At 45.0% G+C, this 12,012-nt stretch overlaps 1 protein-coding gene across 2 annotated transcripts in view; it reads right to left on the bottom strand.

Moving 5' to 3' along the window:
• Positions 1 to 12,012, bottom strand: part of Ak5 (adenylate kinase 5) — a 193,904-nt gene that overhangs the window by 74,411 nt on the left and 107,481 nt on the right. For both annotated transcript variants that reach the window (XM_032897134.1, XM_032897135.1), the window contains exon 7: positions 923 to 1,013. In XM_032897134.1, coding sequence (XP_032753025.1) covers positions 923 to 1,013 — 91 coding nt within the window. The remainder of the gene's footprint in view (positions 1 to 922; positions 1,014 to 12,012) is intronic.

The raw sequence follows: 12,012 nt of genomic DNA, 5'->3' as shown, positions 1-12,012 counted from the left end.
ACTATCAGTCAATCATTGACATCAATCATCTAGATAAATCTATTACCTATCTGTAGTTGTTTTTCTCTCATTTATCTATCATCTATTTTCTATTATATATATATCTGCATCTCTTTATCAACTATTATCTATCATCTATCAATGTATCCATCTATAAATCCATATCTAACTATTTTGCAGTGTAGGGAACTTAACTAGGGCCAAGCACACGCTAGAGAAGCTTTATACCACGGAACTCTTTTCTCAGCTCCCAAACCTTTATTTTTAAACCTAATTACCTGTTCTCAATTCTTTTGCATTGTGATCTCATAAAGTAAAACCTCAAAGTCCCAGGCTTTAAGGTAAAATGTTGAGAGTCATTTACACAAAATGATTACTCCAGAAAAAAAGGCGGGGAGGGGGACGGACAGACAGACAAAGACACATGGAGAGTATAACCATGTGAGGTATGGATCCTCTCTCAAGTGTCCCATGACTCCAGGGTTGAGGGCTTAGAAAAGAAGGGGGGAAATGACTGTAGAGCTATGGGGTGGGATGGGTGTAGCTATCAGAGGAGGCAGATGCTCTCTCTGGGCAGAACAAGACAGAGTTGTGCAGATTAGAGGGGCCCGAGGACTATAACCTGCTATAGTTAAACCAAGTATGGGGTAGGCTAGATTTCTTCCTACTATGGAGACACAGGTGCTGTGTTACATCACGGTGATTAAGGATTTCTATGTACTATGACAAAAAAAGCGTCAGCAAATTCACAGGGACAGGTATTTAGCCTTTCCCTTCTGTTTAGTTTTTAATCTTTATTTTCGAATAAGAAAGTTTGAGCCCAAGGATAGGGCTTCTGTGCTCAAGCTTCAGCACGGATAAAAGTCCTGGCTCATTTGTAGTTGGTCGTGGTGCTCTGATGCCAAGGGACGTGGAGACTTACCTGTCGGAGCCTCTTTGTTTGGAAATAACTTGTTGTCGACGGCCATGCTGATGTCATGGAACACTGCGTCTTCATCTCGGTCAGCATCGAACTGGGGGAAACCGAGACAGACAAGTTTGCAACGTGAGACACATAATTGTGAGTCTGAAAATGTGCGCGTGTCGTTCAGTTGCGTCTAGGAGGAGGTGGGAGTTAAAGCAGCTGCGTCTTTAACCAGATCGTTAGAGAGTCTCTTAATTAGATGTCTGGCCACACGAGGCGGGGCAGTAGGAAGAAAATGTTCAGTCACCGTGGCTAAGAAAAGTGGGCAGCCTTTTCTCAATGTATAAAGCAAGCTCTGAAAACATAATTGAAATTTACTTAGGTTTTCTGACTTACTGTTTCTAATAACAAAGGAAAATATATAGTTATAAACAATAGCGGTAAAGATTTCCTATTATCTCTATCTATCTATCTATCTATCTATCTATCATCCATCTATTATTTATTGTGTGTACATCGTATGTGATATGCACAAGTATATACAGGTGTGCATGCATATGTGTGTGCATGCATGTGCAGGCTGTAAGTTGATGTTTGGTGTCTAGGATTTCTTTGAAACTTTTACTCTGTGTGTGTGTGTGTGTGTGTGTGTGTGTGTGTGTGTGTGTGTGTGTGTGTGTTTATGGTCTGGTATATTCATCTGTGTGTAGAAATAAGAGGACAGCCTTAGATGTGACCCCTCATCTTCTACCTTGCTTGAGACATGCTCTTATGTCTGTTACTGCATGTACCAGTCTGTCTCGTGAGCTCTCAGTTATTCTCCAGTCCCAAGCTCCCTCTCACCCCTGAAGTGCTGGGTTGCCCAAGCACAAAACTATGTCTGGCTTTATGTGGGTTCCTAGGATCTGAACTCAAAAGTTCTCATGCTTGTGAAGCAAATGCTTTCCCTAACCGAGCCAGCCCTTCTCTTACTCAGAAGGTCATAACTCACAGAGGTCACAGGGCAATCTGTGGGTTGTCTGTTAATGAGAGGACCAAAGAGGGCCACTGGAGATTTCAAGATGACCTGCTGACCAAACTTCCTAGTCTGAGCACAGCAAGAGTTTTCACATGACCAACAAATGGAGACAAAGGCTCCCAACAAACGCCTGGATTAGCAAAGGGAGTTACAGAGGGGGAGCTGCTCACAGGAAACACCTAGGTTACAAAGGGAGTTGAGAGAGGGAGGCCCAAGAAACACCTAGATTAGCAAAGGGAGTTACAGAGGTGGGCGCAGAACTGGGTATCACCAAGGTGTACACAGCCACCCACATTTTCAGTGGTCTTTGTTTGACCATGGGATCAACAGGCTTCACAAACCTCCTTGGGGGTAGCCTTCCCCAGCCTTCCTCTCTTACCATCAGCTATCTGAGATGTACCAGCCCGGTGGGAAGGTGTCAGCTCAATCCTCCTTCAGGAGCTCACCTTTAGTTAAACTAGAGAATGAGTCTGAAGAAAACTGTGTTATTAGCATTGACTCAGCTTCCTAGTTCCCCTGAGTGCTGTTCTCTAACCATCAATTCCAACTCAGGCTTGAGAAATGGTCTCTTCTCCCTATCTCAGGCAGGGAGTTTCAACCAAAACTCTCCCAGGGCCTTCCTCCCCTGCCACAGGAGGCCCCTCAGATTCAATAGCCAGCCCCTCATCTTGGAACACATCTGTGCGAGCAATCTGCTAGTGAGCCAGTGATAGGCAGATTCCCGGGGTTTGCTGGCCAGCCCCAGATGCCAGTGAATGATCCTGTCTCAAAAATAAAACCACAGATGGGTCAGCGGGCAAGACCACTGTTCCAGATGACCTGGGTTTGATCTCAAGCACCCACATGACATCTCAAAACCATCTGTAAGCCCAGTCCTGGGCTACCTCATGCCCTTTTTGGCCTCCACATGCACAGCCCTTATGTGGTACACACATATACATGCATGCAGAACACCTGCACACATGAAATAATAATAAATACATAAATCTAAAAAACAAAACCAAACCAACAAGGTGAATGGCTCCTGAGGAATGACATCATCTGTCTCCCACATACATGCACACACACATGTATATTCACACACAAGTACAAGCACACATACATGTGCACGCACAAGTACATACACATGCCTAAACACACTCACACATGCTCTCTGTTACATGTGTGAAAATGCCCCTCTAAGTCACAGACTGCTTAGTGTTCTTGTTTTGTAACTTCTTTGTTCTCTAGATAAAAAATGGTAACGATTGCATTAAAACTGTAGTACTTCAAAGACTCACAGTGCTGCCAGTGAAGCCTGCAGACAGCAGTGGTGAATTTGAGGCCGATGGAATCCCTTTGCAGGGTTGGGTTTTAAGAGCTTCATAATCCACCATAAAACCTAAAAGAGTCACATCTACCCAGAGTGTGGGGGGCAGGGTGGCCAGCCACAGTCCGAGTCTGGGACAGAGCCTCCCTGTGTTTTTATTGGGATTCCTGTAGCTCAGCTCTGTGGACTCAAGCTCTGTAGAATTTATTATTTCTTCATAAAAGGAATTAGGGCACGATGGGAAAGAAGGCTAGATTCTGGCAGGATTCTGTGCAGAGGGATGGGTGCAGGGCACTGGGAAGCCACCGAGAGCGGAATCAAGGCTCCACCTTATCTTGCTGGGAATTCAGGTGCTAAGTCAACAGTTTTGTCAGGAAAAGCCTCCAGAGTAAAGAGATCCAGGACAAGCCTGTTAGGATATTTACGAAATGCCTTGAGAAAAGAAACTGCCTTTAAGTTGAAGCTGTAACAATGTAACTGGAACTTTGGTTTGTTTTGTGACTGGAACCTAAGAAAGAAGGGGCTGCTCAAGGTAATCCTGGTTAGCCTTGTAGCATTGGCCCAGAGAGCTGTGTAAACAGCCGTCATCAGCTGGACACACCACTGGGAAACACTTCACTGTGATGGTCGTTGTCTGTGTATTTTAGCCACACAATCTTCGCAGCAACATTGTTTGGATGGATTTCTGTGCATGTGCACAGGAACACCCTCATACACACAGAGGACTGTCATCAAGATTGAAACAACCTCGGCTCTGGGGATGTCACTCTCTACTGAAAGCTTGCTTAGTACATGTGAAGCTCTGGGTTCACCCCCAGTGCCTCAAAAACAACCAATCACTCAAACAAAACCAGAACAAGAGACAGGTTCCAAAGGATTAAATAACTGTTCTAAGATCATGTTAGAGGCAGAGACAGGGGCTGAGTACACTTGTGTCCACACACAGTATGAGCTCTATAGACTGCCAATGCTGTGAGGTCAAGTGTGTGTGTGTGTGTGTGTGTGTGTGTGTGTGTGTGTGTGTGTGAGAGAGAGAGAGAGAGAGAGAGAGAGAGAAAGAGAGACAGAAAAACAGAGAGAGACAGAGACAGAGACACAGAGACAGACACAAAGACACAGAGACAGAGAGAGACAAATAGAGATAGAGAGATGGAGATAGAGAGACAGAGAGACAGAGACACAGAGAGAGACAGAGACAAAGACAGAGAGACAGAGAGAGACAGAGAGAGACAGAGAGACAGGGATAGAAAGATAGAGAGAGAGAGACAGAGACAGAGTGGGGCGGGCGACAGGCACCCATGTGCCAGAGAACAGCACATTTGCAAGTCAGAGGACAACTCTCCATCCACCCTGCTGAGCTAGAGTCTCTCTTGTTTTTGCTGCTGCTCTATGTATGCCAGGCTAACTACCCGCCAGCTTCTGGATAATTCTTTCCCCTCCACCTATCTCTTTGTAGGATGGAGGGACTCCAGATGTGAGTCACTGCATTAGGATCTTGGGGGCTCAAGTGCTCAGACTCAAGTCACCAGGGTGGTGAGGCAGGGAACTTTACCCACCACTCCCTGCCCCCATTATTCACTGAGCTCATTCTGCAGGACAGATTCTGTACCGGGTTATAGAGTCATAAGGAAGAAAGATTAATCCATGTTGGTTTTGTCCTTGTTAAAGCGCCAGATGACTAGAACACTCAGAGAGAACCTAGTAAAGAAAAGGTTAAAAGGAGAGAGTGGAGAAGAGGTGTGGGTCTGCGGACTGCACTGAGCATCTCCTGCTTCTCTTTACTGCACTTGTGAGCGCCAGTCAGACGCCAAATGCCAAACTGAACCGAGCAGAAAGCTAACTTAATTAAAGTTCTTTCCCCTTATGTTTTCCTCTTCTCTCTTTCTTCCCAGCATTCTTGCAATCTGAGGCTTTCAAAAACTATAAAATTGTTAGATAAATATTTGAACCTTTGTCAAGAAAGTTTGCAAATTAAAGAAGCTGGAGCCTTAGAAGCCAAATTTTGATTTTATGTGACATTGGTTCCTTTTCTAACTGCAGGCTCTGTTCCCATGTTCCCCAGTTCTGAAAAGTACCCTGGAAGTCCGAAACACACATACATGCATGCACGTACACACACACACACACACACATTAGCACACATGCTCACAGTCAAAGCCATGGGATGTTTGACTGGGGCTAATTTTAGCCCTGGAAGATGGACAATCAGACTCAATCTCCCTTTTGTTTGTTTGTTGTTGTTCTTTTCCTTCTCCTTCATTATTGATTTTTTTCCTAGTTGGAATGCTTTATCTGATCACCACCACCACCACCACCACCACCATCAGTGCAAGCGATGGAGCCCAGAGCCTGGCACACGATAGTCAAGCAATCACTCACCAGGCTATTCCCACAGTCCTTTCCTCCTCTCCCCTCTCCTCCCCTCCCCTCCACTTTCCTCTCCTTCCCTGACATCCTCCAGCACTGAGATCAGTTGCCAGTACAAATAAATACATGTTTCTGTCTTCTTGACTAGCGTTGACGGCCAAATATGCTCGGTTCATAATTATGTGGAAGAGTCAATGGAAATCAAGTTGACTCAGAGAGATCAGCTTAGAAAACTGTGAACTATGGGAAATGTGTCTGACTGGGGAATACAGGGCCAGCTGATGAAAGGCACTGGTAATACGTAGGAAAGGGAGTCATATTTTCAGGCAATGCATAGTTGTTAATGCTAAGAGACTCTCCTTCTTGCAAATCCTTACGAACAGCGCTTAGCATTTACGGAAGTGTTTTTGTTGGAACAGTAAATAGTCAAACAGCCACAGAAGGAGCTTGCTCATGTTCTCGCCCGTTGGACGAATCTGTAAGTCTTACACTGGGATGTACTTCAATTGAGTTCAAGGAAGGACAGTGGCAAGGCCTTTGCCTTCGTGGATGTGAGGTCAGTGATGAATTACTTAACGTGCAGATCACTATCTAGAGTTCGGTGTCAGAAGGGCGGAGGCAGAGTGTGCTTCTGTGACACCGGGGCCAACAGACAATGGTTGGGAGGATGTGGTCAGAGGTTGCCAGGTGTTAGTGTGCTTTGTACAGCTATGAGTAGCAAACTGAAGAAAGGAAGGGCCTTCTGGGGACTGGGAATAGTGGGCGACGGAATGGGGATTTGAATACGAGTGAGGGTTCCTCTAGGTTACACATCGTCTTCGTGAAGGTATTTCAAAGCTTTCTTTTGATTTGGAGAGTAGCTTCCTACTGTCCCTGAAACCTCTGGCCACGAATCTGAGGTGAATGAGTACCACAGGTGTGCACAAGAATGGGACAGCAGAGCTCGGCTACATAATGAGCTCTTACCGTTTCCTAAGCTTTACTCCGTCCGGCCAGGTAATTTCGCAATTGTAAGCAACCACTACAAAACATGCGTGGAGTTCTAGAACAACATGAAGTATTAATCTCAACAAGAAACAGTTGGCCTAGAAAGTATTTTTGAAGCTGATAGACCCGGTGGAGAAAGCAGATGGAATTAAACCTTAGGGGTTAGCATTTCGTCTAAGCTCCGCCCTACAATTACCTGGCAACAGTCAGGTGTGCCCGACTCACTAGGAAAGGGGATGTTTGCCCCCTTCCTTCTCTCTCTTGCCTTCTTGCTCCTGCTCTGTCCTCTTGTCCCGCTCCCCCTCTCTCTTCACATGCTCATGGCTGGCCTCTACTTCTCTGCTCTCTCTATCTGCTTTTCTGTCTCTACTACCCTCTCAACTACCCTTCCCATGCCCTGAATAAACTCTATTCTATACCATCCTGTAGGTGTATACTTAGGGGCAAAGGGATGCCTCAGCATGGGCCCATGGAGACACCCCCTTTCCCCATACCTGACTCCACCTCCACCAAATCTTTTATAAAACACAACATTAGGTTCCTCTCTCTTCAATTCTCTTGCTTTTAAAAATTAAGTTGTTTTAGCTCTGGGAAGAACTAAACCATGTTCTTAATTATGTTGTATCTCTTTTCTTTCTATGTCCTAGAAGTTGGGTGATTGGCAACGTCTGAGCCCTTTCAGTGCCTGTCTTGGCTTCTTCCTTGACTACTATCCCCAGCTCTAATACTCTGTGGTGTTTATATTAGCTCCCCTCCCATTTAAAAACAAGCAGGCTGATTTTGGTTTCAGAGCAATTAACTTCTCAGAGAGATGGCCCAATGACAGGAAGTAATTACAGGATGGAGAGTTGTTAAAAAATTTACTCACCCACTCTTTGGCTAATTGAGCAATTTTGACCCAAGTTTCAGGGGAAAAAAATCATAAATGTATGAGGAGGAAAAGAAGACTGAGAGTGGGAATCCAAGTTGTAGCATGGAGTAAAGACATGGACTTTATAATCCTGTAGGTGCCTCTGCGGCTAAGATCTCATGTGAATTTGAATGACTCAGCCAGCAGGGTAATTAATTAACCCTGGAGCCCATGGGTTGCCTGTGGCTAGAATGGCTATGAATGAGGCTCAAAAATTTTGTAAGTCTCAATGTTAAATACCAACATCAGAAGGCTTAGGGCTTTGACAAGCAGCAAGTGGAGACATTGGTTGCTGTCTAAAAGGAATGCCTACATTTTATTCATTAAACTTTTATTGCATAGAAAAGCAATTTTATTGGCTACCTATCATCCAACCAACTACACTCAGTTGATTCAGTATGGTGTCAAGCCTGGTTTATTGAGGGTCAGGGCATGTAGCAGGTCTTTTCAGACAGTGAGTGGTTGATTTGGGAAACAGAAGGGGACTGAGACCCAGTGTCCCCAAGAAGAAAACCCACCAACTGCTTTCCCGGAAACAGCCACGTGTAGCTTTTGAGATCAGCCTGCACCCTGTCTAGGTGACTCCATATTGAGTAATATAATGGCTTTCAGGCTGTGCCTCTCCTTGGGTTACTCCATTTTACGATCAGCATTTGTCACCAGGTTGAGTTCAGATTCGGAGGGAGGAGGACTCATTTCCTCGCTGTGCGTATAAACACCAGTGTGCCCAGCACCACCAGAGGCACAGACTGATAACTACCCAAGGGACCATTATAAACTCATCAGAGTCCATTGGGAACATATGGACATATGGGTGTATTCAAATTACATCAGGGAAGCCAGGCTCACAACTTACCAAGACCACAATAGGATGTAACACCCTCACAGGGTCCCTACAAAGAGAGGTGGACGCTAAGTCCTATGGTGCTGAAGCCCAGAGTGTGCTTTAGGACATCAAGGACTGACAGGCAGAGCACACCTGACTGTCCCTGGGGGCTTCAGCTCAACTAGGCTCCATTGTTGATGCAGTCTACCTTAACTGCCATCTGTCTGTCATTTATTGCCCCTGTGCCTTCCATCACCGAATTTAGCTTCTTTAGTTTATCCCTTAGGTTTGGCTCAGATCTGTGACCCTAGGGCTTGGCTCTGCACTCAAGGCTCCAGTAGCAGGAATCTAATGAGGTATTAACCCCCCAGTTACTGCAGAAGTTACTCTCTCTGCATTTCTGTCAACTGTCTTCTGCCTCCAGTGAGACTCTGAAGTCCTTGAACACCTCTGTGGCTTCTTTAACCGTTTGTAGCTATTCTTCTGAACACATGCACATGCACAGGCATGCACACACACACTCACACATACAAGCACACACACAGGTACACACACAGACATATACATTTCTTGTGTGATAAGCTATGTGTGATCTGAGAGTTAACAGTAATTAAGGTTGTAACAGAGAACCTGTGTTTGTCAATGGCTCATATCAAGGGAAATTGGAACCACCTAGTCAACTGTAGTCAGCAAAGCTGACATTGCTATTAATTTATTATTTAATGAATTCTGACACTGTAGAAAGACATAGACATGTTATATGATTCTGCCACATGCTCACTGAATCCTGGCTCTGCCTTCTGCACTGGCTTGACCTGGCTACCTGCAGTTCACTTCTCGTTAAGTGGGCCTCAGTCTATACTTTTTCAGATAAGCCTGAGGCCCTGGAAGAAATTCTTTCTACATTAATCACCAGCAGTATCTGGTTCTGTTCTGTTCTGCTGTGACTTCACTCGGACACAAAGTAACCACTGCGCGGAGAAGCACTGGGCAAGAATGGATACAAAGGTTCAATTAGAGATGGACGCTTAAGGCAGGAGCTTCAAGGGCAACAGGCTCTGTCTGAGAAAACCAAAAGCTAATTCCAAATGCAGCCAGCCTTTAGGCTTTGTGGAATAAGGCAAGTCGGATCACATAAAACAAGCGACCTGTCAGCATTTGCAATGAGACAAAGCAACTTTGCAAGACATCCGTAAAATCCCTCATGTTAACAGGACACCTTCCTGTCAAACAAAGCTCCTCTCTCACATTCTAAACATAATCCACTCTATCCTTGGGTGCCATAGAGGACTCGGACCAGGGCCAGACCTTTCCCCAGATATCTTTGGTCTTCCTTTTGGATCCTCTAATTGCTGCCTCCTTTGAAAAAGCTTTGGAGGAGACTCCTGAGCCCCAACATTTACTGTCCCTAGCGGAGTATTAGTGAGGATATTAGTGAGGAATGGGCTCAGAAGACTTTTGTCCTTGAGTACTGTTAGATTCTCTGTCCTTTAAAAGCTGGAGTCACAATCAATTTCTTGATACACTTCCCAGTAAAAGTCTTGAATTTTCCATTTCGTCCCAAGTTTCCAACAGCTAAGTATAACTCAACAGCATGTATTTATAGGGTGTCTGATCTTTGTCATGGGTATTATCTGGAGACGTTCTTCTCCAGTGTCACCATGCAGATGTGATATTCCTCTTAACTTCCTATGTGCATCTCCTCACCACCACACCCCCCACCTAGGTAGGAGTGTCCAGCAAGTGTGTGTGGACATAAACACTGACTGTGTATAGACTATACGCCCTATACAAGAGGTTTGGTCTTGTGGAAACAAGGCTTTCCCTTATTGATCGTTTACCGTCTAGGTAGAAGGGTTTATTAAGATCCTTGTCTGAGCTAGATTCTAAAGTGTGTTTAAAATATTTTTATTTTATTTATGTGCATATTTTGTCCGCATGTATGTCTGTGGAGGCCACGAGAGGGCACTGGGTCCCCTGGAACTGGAGTTACAGACTGTATGGAACTGCAATGTGGGTGCTAGAATTGATTCCTCATGCTCTGACAGGAGGAGCCATTGCTCTTGACTGCTGATCCACTCAGACCCATGAAAGAGTTTGTAGCTGGCAATAGTTGATGAATCGCAAGTACACAGCCCGAGCAACACCATTTTAAAAACCTGGCTGTGTAATTACATTTTTAAATAAATTTTACAAGCTAGGGTTCATTTTCAGTCTTAAATGGCTCGCATCTCCTTCTGGTGTCTTTTTCCTCTAATGGGCTGTCTGTTTAGAGCCTCTTTGCTTGCACTCGTGTGGTAAAAACCAAGCAAGCTTGCTAAAGGCTAGAGAAGCTTGAGGATTGGCAGACCAGCTCAGTTTCCTGAGGCTGCAGAAGCTCAGGTAAAGGATACATTCTGCAAGGGAAGGCAGGGTTAGTAAACGAGTCTGCAGTGCGAGGCTGCCCTTGGCCGCAGTCTGCTTCTGTCCGGTTCACCTGAAGGATGCTTTCTGCAAGGGGACTCAGGGTTCATAAATGAACCATGGTCTCAGTGGCCATTGTCTCCATAGGAAATGTCCCAGGAGCTAGGCTAGGTTTCTGTGATTACCTCAAAAGGTGATGGTATGTATGGTATTATAAACTGCTTTTTAAAACTTAAATATGTGAAAGAAAATCCTGACACAATTTCCTGACTAAAAGGGCAAAAGGGAAGATTGAGGACAAAGTGATGAACTTATGGGAAAATGATAGCAACAGGGTCACCAGGCCAAGTGTCCATGGATCACACACGGTGCAAGTCCACACACCTCACAACCACAACCAGATGGGTCACACACAGTACATGCACACACACACCTCACAATCAAAACCAGTTGTTCCTTTGGCCACGAAAAGCCATTTCCTCCTGGCATAAAACCATGACCTACTTAGCCATCTTGTCAGACAAACCAGAGCCATTATTAGGGTTGCACAGACTGGCTTCACAATTAGCACAGCGGAGCGACAGGGGTGGACACAAGCGCCTGGGCAAACACAGAGAGATCAATGTAGGTTTTTAAAATTCAGGTACATAATTGCTGCAGATTCATGTCCAGCCACATTCTCACCTCATCTTAAGATAATATTAGCACTTGCTTAGGATGTGCAATTTTAGCTTTTCTTTAGTATATCTAGTGAGCAACAGAGGGGTTTGGTTAAATTTTAAGCCAGTCATCTTTGTCGCATGGAACGCACCAGCAATTATGGAGCAGCAGAGCCAAGCAACTTGATAGGGAGGCCCCAGCACATCTGAGGCATTTCCCCCATTTGTTCTGGGGTTTGTAAACTTGTCCATCAGAGGAATACTGAAAAATTAACTCCCATTTCCATCTCTCGCTTTCCAGTAACTTCCACAACACACTTTTAAGCACAGCCAGGCCTAACCATAAACAACCAATTTAGAGTGTGTAAGTTATATTTGCACACAGAGTTAATCTGTCATAGACAAACATGCCAAGAACCTTCTGTTCCGGATGTTCCAACCACTTTGCATGATCCTAGGATTCTAGGATCTAAGACGAGATTTTACAACTATTCCTCACACCCTTCATTCTGAGCTGTCATTGTATCCACACAGAAGAAATGCCGAATATCAGGGGAGAGGGCCAAAGATCCAGGAACTCTAACATGGCTTTGGGCCAGCCAGGTGATCTATTTGGTGGCATGGTTCCA

Source organism: Rattus rattus, chromosome 3 (assembly GCF_011064425.1).
Source record: "Rattus rattus isolate New Zealand chromosome 3, Rrattus_CSIRO_v1, whole genome shotgun sequence".
NCBI classification, from domain to species: Eukaryota; Metazoa; Chordata; class Mammalia; order Rodentia; family Muridae; genus Rattus; species Rattus rattus.
The sequence above is the reverse complement of the archived record's forward strand: the minus strand, read 5'-3'. Positions and strand labels throughout refer to the sequence as shown.